The sequence below is a fragment of the Embiotoca jacksoni genome, unplaced genomic scaffold (assembly GCF_022577435.1).
Source record: "Embiotoca jacksoni isolate LCO1_2020_lvr unplaced genomic scaffold, fEmbJac1.0.p SCAF_63, whole genome shotgun sequence".
In the NCBI taxonomy this organism is placed as follows: Eukaryota; Metazoa; Chordata; class Actinopteri; family Embiotocidae; genus Embiotoca; species Embiotoca jacksoni.
This window is the reverse complement of record NW_027185418.1, coordinates 1230326-1257682: the sequence shown is the minus strand read 5'-3', so window position 1 is coordinate 1257682 and position 27357 is coordinate 1230326. Positions and strand designations below refer to the sequence as shown.

Below are 27357 nucleotides of genomic sequence, written 5' to 3'. Positions count from 1 at the left end.
GGACTCTGTTGCTATGGTTGCAAGTGGCCGTGCCAGACTCTCCCTGTTCAGACAGCCATGTTGCGAACCCTTTTTTTCTTACCACAAACACCCCGCGTTCAGACACCATTTCACACGAGATCAGATTAGCCTCTGATAGCGGAAATAACAGCAGGATTATTGTTGGAAAATTAGCGGACGCGGTGTTGGGAGAGAAAAATAAATAAATAAAAGGCCCGCGTGGCCTTCCTACCGCGGGCCCTTTACGTAACACGAGAGCGTGGCGGCCCCTCAGGTGGTACGTAGGAGGTTCTCGTTAGCGTTAGGTAACTTCTCTCCCCTTCAGCGGGACTCTTCAGCTACGTAGCCGGGGTGCAGATGGTAGGGCCTCGGGCAGAAAGCAAGCCGCGGTGACCCGTGCGAAGACGAGGGGCACCGACGCCCACTTCGGCCCGAGAGTTAAAAAAAAAAAAACAACTCCGCTCGGGTCAGAGTTTAGAGAAAGGATGAATCACTGAAAAGTGCACCACCACGCTGATATGTGTTCATTGTCTGAAGTTAACTTACCGCTGTGCTCCGGGGGGGAGACAAAAACAGTCATATCGGAAATAAAGGTGTTTTTTTTTGTTGTTTTGTTTTTTGACAAAAATCTTTGAATCCTGTCTGTGAAGTACTCACACAGTCAGTAGCCGGTACGTCACTTAGTGGTAAGCGGCAGGCGACGTTTCCTTAGTGGCACGGCACTTTGACTTGTTGGTAAGCCCCGCCTTCTCTGAGGCGCCATGTACCGATTTCTGGTGGTATACCAGGTGGTACGTACCGATCCCTGGAGGCACGCTGCTCCGTTGGGCCACTGATGCAAACCGTCTCGCTCGAGGCATTTGCCACATTAAAGTGGTAGGCCGTACCATAGGCACACATACAGGGCCGTACGGCCTGTTGCTAAGCCACGTTAGACTGGCCCCGCCCCTTTATGCATATGCAAATTGGGTGCGGAGGGTTACGTCGAGCACCGCCGTATAAATGTCTTCTTTTCTCTCATCATCTTCGAGTCCTTGGTCTTTATTATGTTTTTGCCCAACAGAACGATGTAAACAAAGGGATGTACGCGTTTCTCTCTTCATCTCTTCTCGGATGTGTGCGATGATTTTCAAATGACAGTTTCATAGTCTGATTGTGACTCTGAAATCCTGCCGACGTGTCCAAACGGGATATTAGAGCTGGTCTTGGATAAAGGAGTTAACGTTAAGTCTACTTTTTCCCCCCACGTGCAGCATCACGTGTGTCATGTTTGCACATGTAAAATTGATGTTTTTTTCTGTAAAGGTTTCCCATGTGGGCCATTTTGGAAAAAAATAACACCACATTATCGACGAAATGATTTCATTCACGTCCTGGGTGCCAGTGTCATCTACTTTTTTTTTTTAACAAACAGTGACGCCAATTAAAGGTACTCATACTGGACGATTGTTCTTGGTTTCTCGAGTTGTGCCTCGGAGATAATAACGATGTCCTTGAACCTTGATTTGGACGTGGGCCCCAAACCTGACAACTTCCAGCAAATGATGATAAATACAGGCAATTAAAGGAAGATTTTGTACCCAGGATGGTGCAGTGCAATTTATTCACCGGAGTCCATGCAAAGTTTGCCCGACTTCATATTACCATTTTATTTGAAATGTGCTCACTTACCCGGATCTGTTTGTACTTCATCGTTAACTGCAGGGAGAATTCAGCGTGGCCTCCCTGGTTGTGTGTCACAGGATCGCAGGCAGAACGAGCAGATGGGAGGGAAGCGAAGTTCTAATTTGCGCACGTGAGAATTTATATTTTAATTTTTTTTTAAACCTCAGGAGACTTGCCGTGTTGTCTCGAGGGACGTAGTCATATCTGACGAGAAACGAGGAACAGCTGGAACGGACAGAGTGCTCTGAAACACAAAACAGATGAAAAAGTTGTCGAACAAAGAAAACGAAGAACTGTCATGATAACGAAATAATACCCGGAATCTGTTGGCAGAAGAAACAGGGAAGGAAACGCATCCAATGAGCCGGCTTTTCTCATGCACCTGTTCGAATAACAGAGCGGCTTCTCAGTAGTTCTGCTTGTTGAGAAATCACGTTGAGAAACCATCTTTAACTTCTTTGTGGTTGTGTAACTATTTTTCCCATTTTTATACAGTAGCATATTATTGGAATAGTCCTTTACTGTTTTTCTTCAGGCGAGTCAGAGGACACTTCTGTATCCTTCAGGAGGAAGGTAAAAAAAAAGGGTCGTCGCCATAGCGATGGACCAGCGCAGCATCCTGATATCTGCAGCCACGGGCCAACAGTTCATCAGTACCCTCCAGGGACAGCAGAGTGAGTGGGCAACACATCCGGAAAGCGTCGGTGCTCTTGAATACTGATCAGGACCGAACTTAAGAGAGAGAGAGAAAAAAAAAAAAAAAAATATAAAAAAACAGCATAAACTGATGATGTCGTAACTTCAAATATATGAAAAAAAAAATGATATAAAACGAAAATATTACAAAAACGACGCACACGTCAAACAATTACCCCCGTTTAGAACGTGCGATGATTCTGCAGACCGAACCCCCGACACTGTGGAGAATCAAAGCAAAAACGGAGGCACTTGAAGTCGCATGAGAAATTTTCAGTAATGCTCCCCCAGCACGAGTTCTGACAGCCTTTGAGATGACATCGCAATTTACTCGGCAGAGAGTGGAGAGACTTGACAAATAAAACTTAAAAACAAGAACAGATTCCATCTCAGGGTTGAGGAGTTGGTCCCTCCTTCTCTGCCACGACTCGAGTATGTTATCTGCTTCCTTTTTTTTTTTAATCGCAGCTATGACAATATTGTCTCTGTTCTTGCACTCTTAAACTTTTCCTTCCCTTGGGTAAAGTGTGGGAGGGTTGTTGAAAAATATTTTCTTCCCTTCAAAGTTGGATTCTGTGCGAAAGCTCCATGCAAATGTCCTCGGCAAGTGAATCCACTCACTGCAGCGAATACATTTTTTCTCATTTTCTTTTTTTTGTTAACAACAGGTGTGACTTAAACCCTGAACTAGACAGTAAATGTACCGCATGACCAAAACAATGAGCTAAAATAGGCTAAAAATGTCTCGAGATGTACATTATTTACAATTAGTCATCCATTTTTGAAGTGAAAAAACTCGATCTGATTGGAAAAACCCGGTGATACTACATCCCGCCCACCGATAGCCGTAACCTGACTGCACCACAGGCTTGTCAATCAAGCCGACACGAATCCGCCCCCCCCCCCCCCCAAAAACACAGCTTTTTGAAGCTTATTTTCTAATTAATGACGGGATTATTTTATTATTTTCAGATGGACCGCCAGCAAACTGAGAAGGACCGACCTCAGCTAACAAAACCGAGATAACTCGTGGAGAAATTTGAGTTTGTTGGATGGGAGTCTATGGAGGCTTTATGGAGCCAGCCTCTAGTGGCACTCGGCGGTATTGCAGTTTAAGGCACTTCCGCATCGGCTCCATTTTTCAGAACCAAAAGCGACGTCCACTATTATATACAGTCTATGGTGAAAACCCAATCAGCTTAAAGTGAAATTCATCTTTATTAATGCATGTTATTTTGTTTTGAAACTTAAGTTCTCCTCGAGTATTTTTGTTTTGTTTACATAATTTGTGACGAGGGCCCCCAGACTGTGATGTGTCCGACGGCGAATGTTCCTCCGTAGAGGTGCACTGTACGGACGAAGACAATCAGGAATCAATTACTGTAAGAGCACTTCATCCACTCTTATCCAGGGTGACCCGTCGTGAGCAGATAGCAGCTCGGCTTTGGGCTCAAGGACACTTCGGGAGAACGCGCAGCGGTTCATGGATGCACCTTTATCTTTTCTGGGAATCAAACTTTTGTTTCAGAGCATCCCCCTACCATCTATTCAGCAATAATGCGTAAAGTTCTTCTTTTTTTATTTTTATTAACGGTTGTGTTTACGTTAACGTTGTCACCAGATACTCATTCAAAAGTACTTAACGAATAAGTGCATAGAAATTTCAATGTATTATGGCTGTATTTGTGGAAGATGGCCCAAAGACAAAAACAAGGACAAAGGTCTGGATGTTTGAGCCAAAGACAATTTGATTAAATGGCCGAAAGCAAATCTTTCCCTGCTCCAAAAAAAATAAAGTGCAATAATCCATATTAACAATTAGTTTTTCCTCCCGGTAGTTGGACTGCCCGCCCTGCTCGTTATTGAATATTTCAGTGACATTTGTTGACACATTTGCACTTAAGGGAGACCTGATTAAACTTTAAAATGTTTTCACAGAGAGACAAGGAAACAAACTCACAGAGGTTGTACGTGTTTTCTGAAGCTATGGACAGTTTCTTAAAGGGGCACCACACTGATTTTCAATATCAAAATTTAAGATTAGTCTACCAGTCATGGGGAGATTTGTCAGGTCTGAGAAAAATAACCCACGACAGTGTTATACTGATGATATCAGGATGATCTCAGCCTGGACTACGAGAGGAAGTCTTCTTTACAGTCTACAGAAAGATAAAGGTGAGTTATGGAAAATGAGGAATCTAGAGTTTTCAGATCTTGACATATTAAGGAATAAAGGTGTCTATGCTGTCCATCAACATGTCAAATGTCGAGTCTAGAAAAGTCTCGGTTGCAGTCTGTTAGATTTTGAGTTATTTTGAGGCTGATAGATCATAGTACTGTAAAAAAACAACAGCAACAGCAACAACAACTCATGCAGAGACTTACAAGTATCAACTCCCATTATCCATTTTTGCTGTGTTCTGTAAATGTACCAAAACAAGAAACAAGTTCTGTCCATATGGCTCTTATTTTTTTTTGAAAATCCTCAAAAGAGGAGGGAAGAGAGTGGCAACTCGGTGGTGGCTTACATAGGAAAATGAAATAAAATGTTAATTCTGCACAGTAAGTTTGGAGGTTCAGCAGTATATTCTGCATTGCTTCATGTCCTATTCAGGGTTCGATAGTATACAATACATTGTAGAAGCAGATCCCATTTGACACTGAAAGTTTTAACACTCGCAGCTTTTATTGATGAATTTTTCCACATTTCTCTCCCGACTGCAGATTTCTGCAGCGGCCCGAAACTGCATCGTGTAAAAGCGCCTTGGAAGTTGGACTAGTTCGGCTTCTGCTGCTCTGTTAGTAATGCTTTCGTCGGTAATGTGTCCTGTGAGTCACCCAGCTGAAAGTGCAACACTAATACAGTTGGAAAAGAAAAAAAAAACAATATTTCATTTTCAAAAGAAATCTGTGTCAGTGCAGCTTCGTAGTACAGTACCACAGAGAGCGAAGAAGGAAATGCAAAAAAATGTTAAATAAAACTTTTACATTCGCAATAATAATTAAAAAATGTTATTTTTCATGTCATATACTCACATTTATTAGTTCATGTAAATTGTTCTGTACTGCAGCCAGTGAAGGCATTTATCTCCCCAGCTGCCTTAGCGAAGCCCTCCAGCGGTCACCAGTAATGACCGTCATTATTATACTGGGCAGCTCCCAGTAGCCAACAGTCAGACACGGCGGATCAAGACACCCTTGGACTCGGCACTCTGTTAAATAAACCCCTCGAAACCGCGGGCACAGACTGGCTCAGTGAGTGGGAGAGCTGTGTGTTTCCCGAACAGCTGTCTTCCTCTGATGTGCTTTGAGGACTAAGGCAGATTGCGGCTAACATGAATCTGACAGACCGACTCAGACATTTAACAAGACGTATAGGAGGCGGGATCACACCACCCCCCCCCCAACCAACCAACCGCTGGTATCCTCCTAACACGGGCTGCCAAGTGCTTTCCAAACTGATCTTACAAAAGTGGGCCTCGGAAGCTCTCGGTGGAGCTCGGTTCCTTCGCTATACAGTGCATCCGGAAGGTATTCACAGCGCTTCACTTTTTCCACATTTTGTTATATTACAGCCTTATTCCAAAATGGTTTAAATTCATTTTTTCCCTCAAAATTCTACACACAATACCCTATAATGACAACGTGAAATACATTTTTTTGAAAATCTATTAAAAATCAAAAACGAAAAAAAATCACATGTACATAAGTATTCACAGCCTTTGCCATTACACTCAAAATTGAGCTCAGGTGCATCCTGTTTCCACTGATCATCCTTGAGATGTTTCCACAACTTGATTGGAGTCCACCTGTGGTAAATTCAGTTGATTGGACATGATTTGGAAAGACACACACCGTCTATATAAGGTCCCACAGTTGACAGTGCATGTCAGAGCACAAACCAAGACATGAAGTCCAAAGAATTGTCTGTAGACCTCTGAGACAGGATTGTATCGAGGCACAGATCTGGGGAAGGGTACAGAAAAATGTCTTCAGCATTGAAGGTCCCAATGAGCACAGTGGCCTCCATCATCCCTAAATGGAAGAAGTTTGGAACCACCAGGACTCTTCCTAGAGTTGGCCGCCCGGCCAAACTGAGCGATCGGGGGAGAAGGGCCTTAGTCAGGGAGGTGACCAAGAACCAGATGGTCACTCTGACAGAGATCCAACATTGCTCTGTGAAGAGAGGAGAACCTTCCAGAAGGACAACCACCTCTGCAGCACTCCACCAAGCAGGCCTGTATGGTAGAGTGGCCAGACGGAAGACACTCCTCAGTAAAAGGCACATGACAGCCCACCTGGAGTTTACCAAAAGGCACCTGAAGGACTGTCAGACCATGAGAAACTAAATTCTCTGGTCTGATGAAACAAAGATTGAACTCTTTGGCCTGAATGCCAAGCGTCATGTTTGGAGGAGACCAGGCACCGGTCATCACCTGGCCAATACCATCTCTACGGTGAAGCATGGTGGTGGCAGCATCATGCTGTGGGGATATTTTTCAGCGGCAGGAACTGGGAGACTAGTCAGGATGGAGGGAAAGATGAATGCAGCAATGTACAGAGACATCCTTGATGAAAACCTTCTCCAGAGCGCTCTGGACCTCAGACTGGGGCGAAGGTTCATCTTCCAACAGGACAACGACCCGAAGCACACAGCCAAGATAACAAAGGAGTGGCTTCGGAACAACTCTGTGAATGTCCTTGAGAGGCCCAGGCAGAGCCCAGACTTGAACCCGATTGAACATCTCTGGAGAGATCTGAAAATGGCTGAGCACCGACGCTCCCCATCCAACCTGATGGAGCTTGAGAGGTCCTACAAAGAAGAATGGGAGAAACTGCCCAAGAATAGGTGCCAAGCTTATAGCATCATACTCAAAAAGACTTGAGGCTGTAATTTCTGCCAAAGGTGCTTCAACAAAGTATTGAGCAAAGGCTGTGAATACTTATGTACGTGTTATATTTTCGTTCTTTATTTTTAATAGATTTGCAAAAATTTTAAACAAACTATTTTCACTTTGTCATTATGCGTGTAGAATTTTGAGGAAAAAAAAATAATTTAATCCATTTTGGAATAAGGCTGTAACATAATAAAATGTGAAAAAAGTGAAGCGCTGTGAATACTTTCCGGATGCACTGTACGTTACGGAGCTCTGAAGTGCTCACACGGACCTGAAATCACCTGGCAGGGGCCCCTCAGGCTGCACCGCAGAGACCAGTAGTGACAGCATTTGTTCTGTCAGAGCCCCGAGGCTCCAAACAACCTGCCCGAGGAGCTCAGCGACTCATCTGTAGAATCAGCTCTTAAAACGCAGCTCTGTCAGGATTTCAGCTTTTTTTGTTTTGTTTGCATCATTGTTAAAAAAAAAAAATCCATCCATCTGTTCAATCTTCCATCCATCCATCCATCCATCCTCCCTCTATACCCACGTTCTCCTGGGGCTTAAAAAGAACCCCGTTATGCAGCCCAATGGGCGTATCGCATTTAATTGCACAGGGATTTATAAGCAAGTTGTTATTTTAATTATGGGAATTTCCATTGTTGATTTAAATCTGTCGGCCCGCCACTTGAAAAAAAAAAATCAAAACTCAGATTTTGTTCATTCATCCATGTCGCCCAGACGATAAACCCCACTGCCTTCAGAGGTCCCCTGACTTTTCCTGTACTGTCCGCACGAAGTTGATACACGTACGTTAACTTCATGCATGTGGTTAACTTTGCGCACCGAAACTACCCGGCTAGGTTGAGGAAAAGGTCGGTTGTTTGTTTTGTAGGTAAATTATGTTACCTACGTGATATAAATTAAATAAGTGAACTGAAATAGGTTAGCCCCGACGTTTGTTTACACGAATGACATGAACTGCGGGGTCTCGTGGGTAAAAAAAAAAATCTCATCTTTGACCCATCCAGCCAACCCCCGAACTCGTCCACTCCTTATGCTCCCGTCATAATTACTCCTGGCCACTAGAGGTCAGAGTAAATGTAAATGTAGGACGTATTGTCTCTATTAACCTGGACCCCAAATCCACTGTGTAAATATACAGTATGGGTCCGTTCCACGCTCCAGTGAGGATTTCTTCCGGTCATCGCATCCTACTGGGCGTTAATTTTTAAACCATTGGAGCAGCCTTTCACCAATCGACAGGAAATCGAGAAACTGCCGCTATTGTTGCAACGACTTCACTATCGTTGCACTGGTCACCGATTGGTTCGTCGTTCAGAGTGGCTGAGCAAACCTTAAGAGTAAAACACACAGTGAATGCTGAAACTGTGAGAAATAGTCTGGAAGAGCTATATCAAACTGCTTTGCACAGAAAACACAGGGGGTTGGGGGGTGGAGGGGGTAGGGGGGGGGGGGGGGGGGACTGTCTGCACAACACAAAAGATGCAAAGTTAACCAATACGAGTCTGAAAGGCTCAGACCCAACTCATTTTTGAAAAAGGCTGCCGGGATCCTCTTTTCTTTTGATGCCAATGTTCTTTGAACCCCTCGCAATATTCGTCTGCGACATAAACGACCGACTATTGTAGAAATCACCGGCTCTCGAAAATAAAAGGAATCGCCGCAGAATCAATTATATCAATACGCAGATATCAATACTCTCTTGCCTTCATGTCCTCTCGCACAAAACCACTCACATTCACGGGGGAACAATCCCGTCGAACCTGTTCAGAGAGCATTAAATTAACCGGAGGCTGAATAGTGAAATGGGGCGTTGGGGAGAGGGAATAAATTCGGCATCAGAGCGTGCAGAGCGGAGAATGAAAATAATTCTATTATCAGTGGCTTTTCTTTAATATGAGTCATGTTGCATAAAGCATGACTGCGATATTGATCCATAATAGCTCATGTTCCCTGCCGCTGCTCCCACTTGCTGCGTAAAGGGTGTGTTTGGAATGGATTATAATCTTTGTTTGGCGCGAGCTAATGAAATTTTCAGAGACGGAAAATTAAGGCTTTTCATTCCAGAATGATTTGTTTCTATTTCGGCTGTCGCACATAAACGATCGAAATTATAACCCATCAAAGGCGAAAACTATGTTTGGAAAAGCCAAGCGTTTTATGAGGACCGCTGCCTTCAGCGAGTTCAATTTCAAAGTCAGGTGTCGGTTTCAAACGACGGATTCATAAACTCTTCGACGTGTTTCCGACACGCCGGCAATCTTCACCGCTTGTCGAGCTTCTTGTGCAACGAGCTGCTTTCCTGACGATGCGCGTTCAGCTCCGGATTCGTATCGCCAGCCGCCCGTATCTCTATTTTGACTTTTAAAAATGAACCAAATGTGAACAAGACTTCAGTGGAGGACGTAGGTTGTCTCTTACATAATAATCCAAAAAAGCACCGACTGCACATCTCTCCTCTGCGGGATCAGGCCCTCATTTAAAATTCGGATCCGCTTCAGCTCCCCTTGCCCTTCCCCCTAAAAGAAATAAATAAATAAAAAAAAAAAAACCCTGCAGATGCGAGATATCAGCAGAATTATTAAGCAACACAACAGATGCAAAATCCGTCTGCGTCTCGCCTCGGCGTGAGGAAATGAAGCAGGTTGTTTTTTGTTTTTTTTGGTGTGCAAGCAGATGATTGCATATCAACATATTCTGTGTTGGTGTCAGAGAGGAAGATTGTTATTCCGCGTGGCGTCCTGGAGGGTCTCGGCTCAAAGAGCAGCCCGGGCCTGGAGCCTACCGCCTGCACGTGTGTGTGTGTGTGTGTGTGTGTGTGTGTGTCTGTAGCCAGACGGAGTGTCTGGGTTCACAGAAAACCAATCGAGACACCTGCCGGCTACCACTGCCAGTCGCTGATAAAATGTGGAGAAGAACGTGTTTGGCCTCCGGCAGGTACGGGGGACCGCCTTTGAAAAGGAGGGAAAGGATTGGGGGTGGAGGGTGGGAGAAGGGTTTCCTCCCCCATTTTCTTTCATTTGTCCTTTTAACACCTGAGACTTTTTTTTTTTTTTTTTACCGCCCGGTGAATGAACCTGATGAAATAAAACACATTAAAAAAAATATATGTAAGCAGTTGTACACTGATCATTTTTATTACAAAAAAAAAAAAAAAAAAAAAGGCTTCTCGAGGCGGAAAACAGGTCAAAAAACAAAAAGGCTTCCAGTACAGACAGGAAATAGCTGCTTGAGCAACTGACCCACAGCTACAACATCAGGATTAAAGCACTTCACCATTTATCATGCACGGAAAGGGAGACTGCAAAAAAATACATGCGGGGAGATGAGTGGGGGAGGAGGGGAGAGAGGGGGGGGGGGGGGTGAGTAGAAAAAAGCAAATAGAAAAAAAAACAAAAAAACTCACCACCGCAAGCACAACATCGCAATATCCGCGTTAGGTAGGAAAAGGCCACAGCAGATCACAAGAACGTCACATATAAGTCAGAAAGGGTCACAGTTCACGAGATCAGGAACGAGATCAGGGGAACGTTTGTTTTTTTTGTTGTTGTTTTTTTTCGGGGGTTGTATGACATCTCTGTGAAGTGCGAAGACACCGCCGCGTCGGCGTTTTTTTTTTTTTTTTTTTTTCCAGCGTCTCTGCCACCTACTGATACTGTAAACAATCTACACTATAAGGCGCACAGTTGAAAAGTTGCCCAACGAAAGAGCCACAACATCAGTTCAGTAAAGGGTTTGATGGTGAAAATGCATCGTCGCCGTCCTCGTCAACACGCTGCAGATCTGGCATACCAACTGTTAATATACCAACTGCAGGCAGTAAAATGCTGTTTACATTTCTTTAAATGGGCAATACACAAAAAAAAATTAAAAATTACACAAAAAAAACAACAACTAAAAGGTATGAACCCATTTTCTTTCTTTTTCCTAAAACATCAATCTCAATGTTTTTTTGTTTTTTTTTGTCCCCCTCAAATTAGGCACACGGTACAGCACAGTAAACTTCTTTTTTTTTCTTCAATACCTCTTTTGGTTGTTGACATCTAAAGACGTGGACACCGAAGGTCCCTCCGTGACTGAAAGGACTAATTGTTGTAGTTTTTTTTTGTTTTTTTTGTCTTTTTTTTAATTGCACTATACAGAACAGCTAGTTACTCACTTCTGGCATCCGTCCGTCCAAACTGTTACTAAACGTTAAAGGGAGCTTTCTTTGCGTTTCCTTCTTTGTGATTATTTAAACCTGCTTTTACGACCTCGACACCGGGTCAACTTTCGCGGCCTCTCCTTCCTGTCTAGAAGATAAAGGACCAAATTGCAGAACATTTCACGAAGACATAAGGCATCGAATTCCTCTTCGCCTGAATCCCGTCGCAAAGTCTTTTGGACCTCTCGCGTCCGTCCACCAGTTAAGGTAAAAATACTCTAAAAAAACAACCAAAAAAAAACTACCAAACTACCTCGACTAGTCACTTCGCAAATAGTTTTTTTTTTTTTTTTTTCCTTCACTATTTTGAACACTGATTGTCTACGTTATCAATAAAAATCGAAGGACGGACGTAAACATGATAAGATGTAAACACTGGTTTTATCCAAACTGGCTTGGATCTCGAACGGATGTTCAACCCTGTGTGAGATGTGAGAAGATAACTTCCACACGTGAGATGGAGGAAGTGCGAGGTAGTCCATGAGCGAACTGATGGGCGAAGGGAAAGTTGAGTTTCGGGCGAGCCGTTAACCGGCTCGGGCGCCTCACTTGGACTCGTCGGGCCATGTTAAGCTTGTAAGTTCTGGGTTGTCTTCTTTACAGTGGAGAATTTTCAGATTTGGCAGGGAGAAGCTGTTTAAACTCTGAATTAGTTTTTGGCGACAGTTCGCTGTCAGATTTCTTTTCAGTCCGAGCTTTTGAGGAGATTTTCCGAAAAGTGTCTTTTTCCCGGTGAATCAGCAGTCATTTTTTTTTCTTTTTCTTCTTCTTCTTCTTCCTTAGGGCCGGGGGGCCTCCGGCGGCATCGAATCGGCCCGTTTAGCTTCTTTTCGAGTTACGCGCCGCCCCCTTCAGACGATGCGGTAATCGAACGTGTCTTTCTCGGTGTGGTCTGTCCAATTGGACGAGGGCATGCTGCGGTACGGGTCCAGCAGGATGCGGAAGCAGCGCACGATGAGCAGGGCCAGGAAGATGAAGAGCAGCAGCACGAAGACGAAGGCGGCCTTCTGCTCCAGCGTCAGGTAGGAAGGCACGTGATGGCCGCCGCCCGACGAGGACAGCGTGCTGCTGAAGAGGCCCTCGGCCATCCTGGGCACATCCATGCTTGATCGTCTCGGCTCCAGCTCTTTGTCCGTTGCTTCAAGATTTCCGAAGGGAAGATGGGCTCAGTGGATAAGACCTGTGCGCAAAAACAACAACAAATGGATGGATTATAAATCATGTCCCCCGTGGTTTGACAGGTGCAACAACAAAACCGATAAGATAATTTGTCTCTTTCCCCTAGTTTTTTTTGCATATTGTTTGCTGGCTCTCCGTACGGTTCTCCCCTGTGCTTTCTTTTACGGACATCCCCGGAACTGTGATTACTGGCCCCACCAACAGTTTACAGTCTTGAATCTCTATGCTGTTCTTTTCTCGCTCTGCTCTCCCCTCACCCCCGACCGGTCGAGGCGGATGGCCGCCCACCTCGGAGCCTGGTCCTGTCGGAGGTTTCTTCCTGTTAAAAGAAAGTTTTTTTTTCCCCTCCAGCTCTGGTTCCTGCTGTCAAAGGGGAGTTGTTGTTTTTTTCCCCTCCCAGCTTACGTGGAAATCGCTGAATTGTCGGGTTCCTCGGTCTGATGTTGTAAGGACTACACTGTGAAAAGTTACTTGAAATTTGATTCGGCTAAAATATAAATAATATAGAATTCAATTGAATTCATTTAAATGATCAGATCGCATGTTTCTCAGACCACAACAAAGCGGCTCCCGAGACGAGTTTATTTCTGGAGCTCCGGGCAAAAAGCTTGCTCCGTGAGTTAAGAAGGCTCGGGGGACTCCTTCGGCCTGGAATTTCAGCAGCAGTGGGGTTTGAATTGGCACTTTGAATTTTAGTCATACAACATTTATTGGAGGCGATACTGCTCCGGAGGCAAATATGTCACCGGCTTCATTAGACCGCAGCCTATTATCCTGAAATTTTCCTGCATTCGATTGGATTACATTCATATGCGACCAATCTGCAACGGCAATTTAAATTCACTGGAAACATTTATTTAAAAAACATTGTCATGCGTGAGGAAAAATGAATTTCTCCTCAGACAAGGTTACAGGAATGAAGCATGAATGCAGATGGCTTTGCAGCAGCCGATGACGGACCCATTACCAAACCAGATAAAGTGCACAGCTGCTGCAGGGCCCCAGAACAGTAGGGGCCTGAGAAAGTGTGTCAACTGGTTTTGGCAAATTTAAAAGAAGTTCTGTTAAGGAATACATTTCGCTGACGTTTAATGTTTTGAGGTCGGGCTTCATTATCCAATCAAGGCTCTGTCACACGGAAAATTAAAGTTGTTCTAACGTGGTGCATGTTTCTAAGCTCCTAGGTTAATTAGTGCTTAAAGGACATGGTTGGTGATATTTTACATTCATGTTCATGTTGGTCATGCCTACTAAAATACAGAAACCAAGAAAGAATTTCTTCTATTAACAAGAATAGTCTGCATGTCAATTATATCTTAATAGCTTATTCCCACATACCCCCTACTGTAATTATTCCATCCCATTAAGCTGGAGCTGAAAACAGACCTCATGCACTATTTCCTTCTGTAAAGTTTCCTAAAAATGACAGTACCCGGCACTTTGTGGAAACTGCTGAGCTTTGTACAAAACTCGGAAAAAACACGCAATCACATACACCTGTGAGAACCCAGTATCATGGCAAAGCGTGAAATAGTTACGCTCGTCCACTACAGCAAAACGTGAGCCAAGCTTTGGGCTGTGTAGGCGTGAAAGTTACACGTTTTGTAAACGTGAACCTCGACCACGTGTTTTTGCCAAAAGATTCATTTTTCTGTAAATCACACGGGCTCAAAGCATGCAGTGGGTTTGTATTTTCGTCCACAGCAGGAAAACGTGCAAGTTTCAGGCCTAGATGTGGCTATTTCACGGTTTGCTGTAGTGGTCGGGCGTGTCTATTTCACGCTTTGCGCGACATCGGCTTACATGTGAGTTTACACGTGTGAAACGATATTCTGCCCATGTGAAAATCTTTCCACATATTTTACCCATGTTATCATATGTTGCAACAACTGGTAGACATGAGTCATACGTGTGATCACGTGTTGGAAACATGGGAAACTTGTGTTGTTGTTTTTTGTAATAAGTGTATATTGTGAGCCTCAGTGCAAGATCTTCAGTCATAACAAAAAGGTCTGGGACTAAGTACAGAAAAGTATTTAGAGATGGACTAACAAATTGTTGGCTGTTTATTTTGTCTTTTCATGTCATTTGTTGACAGTAAAAACAGACATTAGGCCTCATCCTTAAATCCAAAACAGCAAACCTGAGCCCACACCTGACTCTTGTATAAAATATAAAAATCTCCTCAGTTCATAACCCATTCCATGTAGATATAAATTAAGCAGTTAACGTAAGTATAACATTTCTGAAGGGGTCTTTTGGGTTACATTAAGTACATTAAATTAGGATTGGATCACAGTAGACGAGGGAACTAAAGTGGACTTGTGCGAATAGAGAATATTGAATATAAGTTGTAACACTCTTTTGGTTTTACCATGTCACTCCCACAATTATACAACAAGCTGAGGAGCCTGGAGATTTGGGCGTGAATACCTCCCCCAGCATTCAACCCTACAGGTGGTGAGGTTAGTTTCATTCGGCATATTGAGTAAGCATTAAAACAACACAAGCAGGACTTTTCCCCCCCCCCACCAAATTAGACTCGCAGCTGTGTGGATCATTTGTTCTGACAAAAAGAGGCGTGATACGAGGAATTGGGAGGAGAAGCCAGTTGTGTCGTCCGTTCTATAAATTGAGCTGCAGGTGGATTAATCAATTCTATAACAGCCAGCAGGACTGCTCATCGTTTCATGTTGTTTCTCCTGCTGAGCAACTCTCGCTGTGAGTTATTGCTGCAAACCGCTCTCCGAATGTGTCTTTTCCTTTCCACCGCAGGAGCGCCGCCGGAAAAAAATCATTCATTTAAACCTCGGTCATGAGATTGCTCAGACGTCTGAGGTTGTTTCTCCTGCTCAACGTAAATGGGATTTTTTTTTTCTTTTTCTTTTTACACTTAGAATAACTGCAGGTTTATTCACGTGCTCAATTACTACAATCTACAGAACGGCAATCACGTTAACTGGTACGTGTAAAATTGTTTGGCTTTAAAATGAAATTACATCTACTCGTAGCCCAAAGTCACAAATTGTATGTCTTCTGTGAAAAAAAAAAAAAAAGGTCAGAAACACTCGAATAAAAACAAAGATTAGAGGAAAATCTTAAAAAATGAAGACGATCGCATTTTTTTTTTTCAGCCCGGTGTCACGGAAAAGCTTGTAATACACCCGTCTGTCCACTAGAGGATATTGTGTCTTGTTTTGGCTCGTCCAGGCGTGAAATGTTTCACATATGTTTGACCAGCCTGACGCGGGTAAAAGAAGCAGGACGTTTCGGGTGGTTTGGTGAAACCAACGCAAGAATTTAAACCGGGAGGTCGGTGTGCGATTTTGTAAAAAAGCAAAAGTCAATGTGGACAAAACGTAATGTTGTTGTTTTTTTTTGTTGTTTTTTTCCATTATGTGAGTAATGGACTTAAAGTTACTTCCTTTAAGCCCAAACCATGATCTCTTACTAACCCATAGTCAAGGCTCCGGTTCTTGTTGCGGACTTCCGGGTGCATTACGCACTTTAGCGTGATGGCGGGTTGCTTTTTCTGCTTTGCTACCTTTCTAATTTGACGGATTTAACATGTGAGAAGGGTCTTGACCCGCAGGATACACAGTAAATCGAATTATCCCGAATTAAAATAGTGATGAACACATCTGGACTCCCCGTGCAGTTGTCCGATTCACTGAAAAAAAACAAAAACAATGTGCAATGGACACGTTAAAGCAAACTGACGTTAAACCAGAAAGCAGAGGTCCAAGTAGGATGCACTTTAAAAAAAAAAAAAAAAATGTAGGTGTCGTCCAAAGGTTAACTGGACTTGCTTGAGGTTCTTGAGGAAGATTTTCACTTTCCATCCAAAAAAGGCTTCTTCAGCTCAAAATTGAAGAAGGTAATAACAAACCCAGCAAGAGTAAAAAGCCTGGGACGAGGGACGAGCCTGGGACTCCCAGCAGGCCGTTCCAACTGAAGAAGCCTTTTCGGATGAGACGGTGGAACGTCACCAAGAACCTCCGGGGAGTCTGGTGGACTTCAGATAACACTTAGCCGGACCAGGACTTTAACAGACGGTGAATCTTCGTCGAGATGCAATGCACGTTAAGATTAGACAAAAGGTCATTTTGCCAATACTTCTACTCTGATTGGCTGACTTTTGACGGACTCCACCTGCTTGCAGTAGTTTTGCAGGTGAGTCAAAAGGCAGCAAAAAAAAAAAGGGGGGGGGGCAGATTCCATTAATAATGGATTATCAATTTCCTCGGAGAAATGTTCGCCTAACCCAAAACTCCAATCTCTTTTTGGGTTTGTTTTTTTTTGCATCCTTTTCGGTTACGCTCCGGTAAGCGCGAGGAGCCGTCACAGAGACCGACAATCACTCGGGAGGGGCGCTGAATGCGTTATGAGACGACTCGAAGTGACAGGACGGCCAAGAGGAGCTGTCTCTTTTCTGACTGAAAGAAGAGAAAAGAAAAAAAAGAGCAAAAGAACCCCCCCCCCCCAAAAAAAAAAAATCAGCCGGCAACTCTCAGGAGAGAGACAGAAAGGGAGCAGCCTCCAGCCCCGCCTGGCTTGATCGGCCGCCTGTAATCCATCACACTTAAAACTCCAAAAATGATATTTCACAGCCGTGATTCATTGCCCTCGCTGTGGAAAAAAAAAAAAACAAACAATAAAGAACAGGGCCGTTTTCTCTTCGTCCGCCGGTTTTCCGTCACTGTTTACCGTCAAGTCGCAATCGCATCGTCTCGTAACCTCCAATGACAAGCGAGGTTACAGAGCATGAGCACTTCGGGCCAGAAACCTCTCCGGCTGTTTGTCGCGAGGGTTGCGTAACGGACTTCAAAAAGACTCACAACATTTACATCGCCGGCAGCTCTGAGGCTTTAAGTACCGAGAGCTTTTCTTGACAGCATTTCACGCGGAGACGCGCGAAACATTTAAGCTGCCGCTGACAACTTCGGGGAAGAGCTTTGAAATTTCAAAAGGAGACGTTTTTAAAAGAAGAAAAAGGTCGCGTTATCTCGCTTCATTAGCGGTTACATTTCTGGAGAAATAATTACTTCTGCAGCCCCCGAAATAGCCCCCCCCCCCCCCAGATGACTGAGATAAAAAAATAAATAAATACATGTGATTTTAGTTATTGATAAGTTATTTTGGTTCGACTGTACTCCATCGGTGACGGCTGCTGCGGAGAGGAGAGCACATGAAACCGTGTCAGACGGCGACAGTAAAAATTGACAAGGATATCGAGCCAAATTTAGAAAATGAAGCCGGTTATGTTGAAATGTTGACGTAACCTGCGGGTGTTCGCTCTGTGTGTGTGTGCGTGTGTGCGTGTGCGTGCGCGAGCAGTGATTATGACTAATGGGGAATTCAAAAGGCATTGGAGGAGGTGAAATTAAATGATTGAGAGGAATCATTAGACTTTATATTTCAACATGCTGTCAATCACTTCATAAATAAAAAAAAATAAATACAAAAAATCACCTTTATGATTCAATTACAGCCAGAAATGACAGAATGGAACAAAATATATAGATATATCTATACAGAAAACCGCACCTAACTAAACAGATAATAAGTTAAATAGGTCAAAATGTACGTTTTTCCATATATTTCATCTTTAAAAAGGAAATATTTATACACGTTTATTTTTCCAGTTCAGATTCTGCCTTTCGGCGGTCACGGTGCATTTAATTACAATTATCGTTTGTATTTGTGACAAACAAGCCTTTGAATTCTTATAAGCCATCACGCGCACACCATCCAACTGAAACTGCACGAATATATGTAGTAAATACATAAATCTATTAAAAGCCAGATGCTTCTATTTTTTTTTTTTTTTATATTGCAACTAGACTTCTACATGAGATACTCATTTTTATGTCAGAAAATGCAAGCAAAAGAGGTAGTATTGAATAATTACAAACTAAGGAAGGCTAAGGATGTGATTCCTTCACAGATGTGGAAAAACATGCACGAATTCATAAATGCAAAGAGGCTGAGTCCTCCTACTGATGCACTTTGTGATCAAAAGGTAGACACACCCGCAGCTTCAACGCAGGAATGCTGTGGAGCAATTCAACGTAAAAAAAAAAAAAAAATGAAAAAAAGATGAGCCGCCATTTAAATGAACTAAAAATCAATGTTAAACCGCTCGTGCTGTTTCATTAGACCGAACCGGTATCCTTCACGAGCCACAGCGGGACTCCGCGCACGTGGATGCGTCTAGAAAACTAAAGAAAACGCGTCAAAAATGGAAAAAAAAAAAATAAATAAAAAAAAAATACACATCTTCGGTCGCCTCCGGTGCGTCTGACTCGCACCTTTCAACACCCTTAAACAAAAATAAATCATCAAATCATAAAAGGTGAGCACGTGCGGCTGCAGGTGAAAGTGACCCGAGTCTGTAAAGCACTAACCTGTTGTTATCAGGGGGGTGGGGGGGGGGTGGTGGTGGTGGTGGGGGGGGGGAGTGGGAGCTCGGGAATCTCCGTCAGCGGCAGGTCTCCATCCCGGCGGATCCGACGATTCTCTGGCTCCCGGTCACCGAAAAAAAAAAACCAAACCCCAACAACAACAACAACAACAACAACAACAACAAAAAACCCACAACCCAAAACGAGCAGACGGCGTCCGTGCAGAACCCGCGGGGCTCCTCACTTCGTGACAGAAAACAGCCTCGCAGTGGCGAGAGTCTCTTTTCTTGTTTCTGTCTTGTGCTGACTGAGCCGGGCAGACCTCACCCTCTGATGCTCCTCCGTTGTGTGTGTGTGTGTGTGTGTGTGTGTGTGTGTGTGTGTGTGTGTGTGTTGTGTGTGTCTGCGGGGACGAGCAGCGCGTCAGGACGAGAAGAAGAAGAAAAAAAACCACACACACACACGCACGCACGCACGCACGCGCACACGCACGCACACGCACAGGGTCTTGTAGTGGTACCCCGTCGCTACTGGCAACCTGTTGCCATAGTAATCCTCCAGGTAGGGTTGTATGTGGGTGTACGATTTGCAAAGCGGATGAGGTAAAAGGTGTGCCCCCCCCCAAAAAAAAAAAAAAAACCCAACCCCCCCACAGCTTCACGTAGGTCATCATGACACGTAAAAAGAAGCAATGCATCATTTTTAAAGAGGTAAATGAAAATGAAGTGATAGTCTTACTATGACTTTAAATCACAGGAGGAGGGTATTAAAAGAGAATAAAGTGGGCTGTATTTTATATTTAATGCCCAGTTGTATTTTTAATTCAATCAAGGCACGTTATGCTAAAATACAAGCAAATGAAATGAAATAAAACATGTCTTTTCTGCAGTGGCTCAGGTTTCATATGTGCAGGTGTGATGGACATGTGAAGCAGAAGAACACGTGCATTTTCTTCCCCATCTCACCCTGACAGACCAAAACAAAATCCCCTCCGAGATGTGCGAGGACGTGACGGTCCGATGAAAGGGTCAGAGAGTGACTGTGCAAGAGCACTTTGGGGAGATCTGGGGAGGAGGGGGTTACATAATGTCCCCCAAGTCAAGTGCGAAGAGTCCAACTGCTGGGCTGCGTCTCCCCCTGGTGGAGGTGAATGAGAACTGCAGGTGGTGACACTCCACTGCAACTCCAGATTACCTGAATTCTTATCAGTAATGGGATTTTTTTTTTTTCATCTTCTACCTGAATACTAACCGAAGCAGCTGCAGAGGAAGGAGGAAGTCCATTTAAGGATTTAGCTTTCCTTAAATAAAGCTTTAAATCCCTCAGTAATCTTTTATACGCTCCGGATCCTTTATGTAAACTTATTAACACGGGTCCCTTGAGCTCAGCCGGGAATTAAACCATGAGGTATTTTGGGGATATATATATATATATATATATATATATATATATATATATATATACTCTTATCACATGAAGTTATACAGCCAAGAGATGCTGAGCTTAGCTTAGCACAAAAAAACTGGGAAAGCAGCTAGCCTGGCTCTACTTAAAGGAAGAAAATCTGCTTACTGGCAACTCTAAAGCTCCAGTAATTCAAACATAATACATTTTTTAATCAGTGCAAAAAAACCCTAAGTGGTTTAAAATGGGGGGGTTATTGGGAGGTTGCCAGGGAAACAGACTTTATAGGTGTTGGTGGATTTCGTCACCTTTTTTTGGACAAACTAGTCTTTTTCCTTTTGTTGCACGAAGCTAAGCCAACCGTGCTCCTTCATATTTAGCGTACAGGTGAGATTAGTATCGAACTTCTTATCTCTACATTTTTGGCATTTTCCCGAAAATGTCAACGGTTAAATCCGTAATTATTCAGACTGGAGCAGACTCTTTGTTTTAACCCTTACATTGCCTTAATTTCATGTCGATTTCATCTGAATAATAACAAAGGGGGGGGTTTTAAAGTATTAAAATAGAGCTCTTTTGTTCCACTGTGACTGTAGAGTGAAGAGTGCAGCTCCAAAGAGCCGCTGATCGTCTATGATCTTATAGATGAGAGTCTAAAAATAGCACACGTCTCGCTGTGATATTCTGATACTTGGCTTGCATAAATTGCATGCCAAATAAAATTTAAAATAGACATATAAATTACAGTAACTCGATCTATCTATTAATTTTCAAGCAATTAGTTTGGCTCTTTGGAGCGTGTATGACTTGACGTCTCGTTAATAGCTACATTAATGGGAATTTTAGACGTTATAAATGAGGTCAGAGGAGTTTAAGAAATCCTGCTGTACTCGGTTAAAACGTGCCTTTCAGACAAGTACGTAACTTAACTCGTGGCCTGATTATCAGTTTTATCTGTAAACAGAGAGACTACACTGAAAGCAAAGTTGGATATATTTGTTTCCCAAACGCATGAATTTCAACATGTTTTTTTCCCCACACATAAAGTGTAAAAAAAACCCAACAAAAAAAGAAAACACACATGAATAATACACCGTACACACACCGTGGTTATGAAAGCCAAAGGTGCATGGGATTTGCCAATTGGCCAGCCGGAGCAGCGGAGGTAGCTGATTGGTTCCCGCCGCTGCTGTGTCAGTCTCCCGGTCCTCAGCTCACGCTTCAGAAGACAATGATCACAGAAAAAAAAACAAAAAAAAACGAGAGCCTGCTTTTGCCACAATTTTCACCATTACAGGCGTGTTACAGCGCGAAGATACAGAGACGGTGAACGCACCGGCGTCTCTCCCCCGCTGCACCACATCTGACCGACAAGCGAGCCGAGCAACAGTTTGCTCCGCATGCGATCACGTCCTTCGCACGGTTTTCCACTGATCTGATGAATGCTGGGTAATTTATTTCATTTATGATTTCGGCAAGGTGTCATTTCACTTAAAGTCTCAATTATTATGTAAACTACTGAAGTGAAAGCAACCTCGTCTAAAATGACATTCACACCCAGTCAGCAATGAAGCGTGAAATATATTAATTGGCAATGCTATTTAAGTCTTTTGGTGTCATATGCTTAAAGTCACTGCTGCCTTTTCCAATAATAAAACCACAATCTTTCCTCCAAAAACCATTAATCATTCTTAGCCCAATAAAAAAAACGTCCCCTCGTAATGTCAATAAAACCTGTAACTCGTGCATTAAGTTGTTCTTGAAATGTGCTTTGAGTTGTAAATTGCTCGTATATAAATATTATTTTCTAGACTGGGTCAAAGATTGTCGACAAAACTTAAAACTCACAGGCTCTGTGAGGCTGCACTTAATATACGGCCGTGCTTCGAGCTAAATGTTAACATCAACATGCTAAAAGATATGACAACGCCAACAGCTCGATATTACATTTTAATTACCACTAAATGCAAAGTGATGCTGATGAGAAGGTTATTAATTGTTGGACAAATTCAAATTTGAACCTGATGAAAAGTTATGAGAGTTCATCCTGATGGGAACACGACTACCTGTGAACTTCATGCAAATTCCTCTGTTAGATGTTGAAGCAGTAAAATCAAAAACCATAAAGGACAGACACATACAGTGTCTGGAGAGTAAAACTCAAGGAATCGCCAAAGCTGTTAGGGTTCATCATCCGGGAACCACGAATGTCGGATGAAAAGTTGAACAGACAGTTCATTTTGATAGTTGTAATTCAGGACCGAAGTGATGAGACGTTTACCATTAATAAACCGAAAGAAGGCTGAAAAAGCAAAACAACTTGTTTTTCTTTGTGACTTAAAAGAACGGAAAATTAATAACTCAGTTTTTTTTTTCCCAGGTAATTTCAACCTGCCGGTGCTCAATGACAAAATAATGAATTCGAAAATTACGAGAGGCGCTGAGACCAGAGGGAATACAAAGGTAGCTGAGACCCGCTAGTTTAGAAAAATGACAAACCTGCTGCAAAAATCTGAATATGAATTACCATCCTGTGAGCTTACGAATTTTCTTTTTTAGTTCAGTCTGTGAGGCTTTTTTTTTTTTTGCCTCTGTTGTTGTTGTTGTTGCAAGACAAATATGTCATAAGTCATTCGACTTTTCTACTCTTCATTGGAATTCTTTTTTTCATCGTTATTTATGAGGCAAAGTTCAGCTCATCTTGTGTCAGCTGGGCGAGCTCCACACCGGACCTCCATAACTTCTACACTCCCTCGGGCCGAGCTTCCTTTTGTTTGCGCAGCTAAACAGAAAAAAAAAACGAAGGGAAATAGAGATGGTACCGATCTGCTAATAAAACCAACTGAAGCCGGCGAACGTTAACTTGTTTGAACCCCCTCAGCTGACCGCTCCCAAATACCGCGCTTTGCAAGACAAACAGATTTAAGTCTGATCACTCTGATCAAATGGAGTTTTTGTCGGGAACCAAAATGTTTTGAATCAGAGCTGCTGACTGCTGACAACTTATTTACATATCTTCAAAAGTAACTATGTGCATGCATTAAATCCATAAATATTCAAAAGAAAAAAGAAAAATCAATTCGGGTATTCGCTACTAATACTATTCCCTTTGAGGTGAAAAGAAATCGAATAGTTAGAGCGTTATGTGGCAGTAAAATTCTCCTTTAAAAGCCCAGATGATTGAAAATGAAATGGATAGATTATAAAAACAATAATCGCCACTCTATTTTCCGTCAATTTATGAATCACTTTTAAGACTACAATTCCAAACATTTCATTGCAGCAGCAACAAAATGTGACGATTTGATCCATTTCCTTGGATATTAAAGTGTTGGTTGAACAAAATTGAATCATTTAAAATATGTAATCTTTGGCTTTGAGCAACTGCAACTTTCTGACATTTCATATCATTTTATATTAAAATAAATAGTTGATTAACGGAGACAATAATCAACAGATTATTTAATAGTGAGAATAAATGTCAGTTGCAGCCCGAATTGATACTTCAAAAGAACGAATATGAAACCTGCCGTCTCCGTGACCTGTTTTAACCTGAAAATCTGTTTCAACTTCAGGTTTTTAACAGACTGATGCTGCTGAAACTGTCGGAGTAAAAAAAAAAAAAAGAAAAAAAAAGGGATCTATAGCCCCGTGGTGTTGGCAGCAGACACTATCTGAACACCTCCCGGGTTTAAGTGCGAGGTCAGCGCCGCTATCGGCAAGCAGATAACATCGCCGTAACCTCGACGTACACGCAATGTCATTTTAGCAACTCTGGAAGGGAAAAAAAAACAAAACAACAACCCCAAAAACCAACACCGAGCAGCGCTGCCAAAACTCGCAGCCAAAACACGCCGCGTGATGTGATGCCGGCGGCTCGGCAGCCTCCGAGCCCAAACTCGCTCATCGTCGCTCGATGCCTCTCGTCGGCTCCGTTATCCTTTTATTTCCTAAATCCTCACCTGGTCTGTGTCAAAAAAAAAAAAAAAATGGCTACGAATCAAGAGAGAGAAATCCTTTAAGTATACAAGCACCGATCGACCCTCCCGCCCCCCGCCCCGGCCGGGACGCCCCCCTGCGGTGTCGACCCAAAACACGCCTGATGACGTGTCCGACTGCCTCCGCCCGAGTAGAATAGAAATACTTTCCCAGATTTTTACGTTTTTTTTTTGTCTATTTGTTTGTGACCAAAAGTTAACGCTCTAAAAATAAAAAAAATAAAAGAAACCACTTTTCACGCATCACCTCTGCTGCTTTATCGCAACCTCACTTGCAAGTCGACCCGATGAACTCTCGACTACCGCCGCGTGGCGTCGGCGGAGAGCAGACTTTGAGTTATTCCGCTCCGAAAACCAGATTTGCGACCCAGCTGCTAATTTGGTCAAAGTTCGGATTTATAGTTTTTGCTGGCCGATCACTTTTAGCAGGAAAAAAAAAATGAATACGAAAGAAGAATCAGAACAAAAACAAGAGGGTTTGACTTTAGCCAGCAAAACCGAAATAACCCGTGGAAAAAAAAAAAATCTGCTGACTTTGTATTTCATGAGACCGGTTGAATGGGAGTTTATGGAGCCGGAGACTTTTTGCAGCCGACCTCCAGTGGCGCTAAGTGGTATTGCAGCTCAAAGAACTTCCACATTAGCCTCATTTCTTTCGACCCGGAAGCTACGTCCACTTTTATATTCAGTCAGTGGCAGACACAGTAAAAAAAAAAAAAAAAAAAAAAAGAGATAGAAAAACGACTTGTGATGATGAAATAGACTCGGGTCGAGCCACAGAATCAGAGAGGGGGCACGTTTGGGCTCGGCCTGAACTGGAGAGACGGGTTCGTGTTGGAGGGACAGGTTGACGCTCCGGCTCAGACAGATGCGGTAGCTGGTTTCAGAGAGACAGCTCCGGGCTCGGTCACAAAGATGGGTTCATGTTTTGGTCTCAGACACAGAAGCAAATCGGGCCCCGAGGGGCTCGGACGGAGGGGCGAGTCCAAAGCTTCGTGACAGGGCCGGGGCTCAGAGAGGGAGACGGGTTTTACAAACGGGGAGACGGGTTCGCGTCCAACAGGTTTCGATTTTTTTCGGCTCAGAAGGACACGGATCAAAGGGTATAAAAATTCATGCTTGCGCTCAGACAAACAGACACAGAGAAGAAGAAAAAAAAAAAAGAGACTCCGACAGCGAGATAGCAACAGGGACAGACTCCCTGTAGGGGGGCTGGACTGCTGGGAAACATGGGACCACGAATGTACTACGGGGAAACTAATAGATTGAGGGACTGGATGCGGAGGACGGACCGCAGGAGACTGGTGGACAGACAAGGATTTGAGCATTTTAAAGAGATGTCGCTGCAGAGAAAAACAGATCTTGCTCGTTGACGGCAGGAATGAGAATGACCGACCGGGGAAGCTGCGCGGCTGACTAATGAGGACGGAGCAAACCAACCGGGAGGGGGGGGGGGGAGCAGAGGAGTTGAGTGATGGGATGACTCTGTAGAGGGGGGGGGGGGGCATTCCTTTCGTTAAGCGACATGAACGTTCATTTTAGTTTGCGTTTATGTAAAAGTAGTTTTATGTAATAAAGTTTTCTCAAGACCGATCTGGCCTAACTTCCTCAGCCTGCTGCCAATTGTGACCCCAAAAACAGTGACCAAAAAAAAAAAAAAAAAAATCTCCAACGTTGGTTAGATATTCAACACCACTTTTAAAGTTCCTTGTGTAAATTACTCCGTCCTGAAGATTCACCTCAGTTTGTAGAAAAAGCGTGTCGCGGGTCAAAATCCCGGCCGAAACCCCCCCCCCCCCCGACGATTTAACATTTTCACTCCAGAGAAAAGGTATGTTTTACAAAAACGGTCCGCCATCACTCGTCGTGCCGCGCACGTCAAACTGAGTCCGATCTCCTGTCAAGTCAAAGCGAGTACGTTTAACCTCGGAGAGGGCAAAAAAAAAACAAAAAAAAAATAAAAACCGAAATAAAAGACCTTTCAGGATCAGTGGGGGACTTTCGCCAGCGGCCCGAGACAAATCTGACTAATAGTGGTTACTTCAGGAAAAAAAAAAAACATGACTGACAGATAATTTAAAGCGAGAGGTTTGTTTGCCACTTTAAATGCGAGCCAATTAAAACGAAGCTTGAATGTACTCAAAATGAACCAAAAAAAATAAATTATACTCTCGAAAAATCTCTTTTATTCCCCCGACAGGTGCCTTTTTCATGTCGGGAGTGCTTTCATAAAGTTGTCACTTTGTATTACAAAGCAAAACATGAAAAAAAAAAAAAAAACCAGAGTGCTGCCGAGGGTTTTCTCCTAAAAGCCGAGAAGCTAAACAAAACAAAATGTGAAAGTAGTCGTGGGACTGTAAATGCTGAATGATGATAATGAATGACTTGAAGGCCGAGACAAAACTTTTCACATGTCGAGTTTCTGCAGAAGTAATTCCCCGCTGACGGAGTTTTTTTTGTTGTGGTTTCCCCCCCCAGACGGGAAAAGTCATTTGACCACATCACTTATAGGTTCATGCCACCGACTTATGCAACCCTTCGTTTGCATTTAAAAAGTTACGCTGAGCGCTTGCAGACAAGTTCGCGTTCAGCCGGAGCGCCCGAGTCGACTCCGGGGAACGACTCGGGGAGTCTGGCGCGTGGACTCGATGAGACGATCTCTCGGAGCCCGTGGTCTTTTGGCTTCCCCCTCGCGACGGGCGCCTTTCATGTTGCCCGCTCTGGACCTGCAGAGTTCCCTCCCAAATAAAATGTCCTAATGAGGCGAGTGTTGAAGGGAGAAACACGTCAACCGTACGAACTTTCTTAATGCTGCAAAGTTCCGCCCGCCAGCGAACTCGTGCCCCGCGTCAGCCGTCAGCGGCGCCAAAAGCACGACACGGGTTGTTATTGACCCCCCCCCCCCC

At 43.5% G+C, this 27357-nt stretch overlaps 1 protein-coding gene across 1 annotated transcript; it reads right to left on the bottom strand.

Moving 5' to 3' along the window:
* Positions 1–10404: 10404 nt before the first annotated feature.
* Positions 10405–19455, bottom strand: LOC138213758 (cortexin-3). Its single transcript, XM_069175011.1, has 2 exons — positions 19053–19455; positions 10405–12646 (listed from the first exon to the last, which is right to left on the bottom strand). Exon 2 carries the CDS (start codon positions 12567–12569, stop codon positions 12318–12320), a length of 252 nt encoding a protein of 83 aa, XP_069031112.1. The 5' UTR covers positions 12570–12646; positions 19053–19455; the 3' UTR covers positions 10405–12317.
* Positions 19456–27357: the final 7902 nt, after the last annotated feature.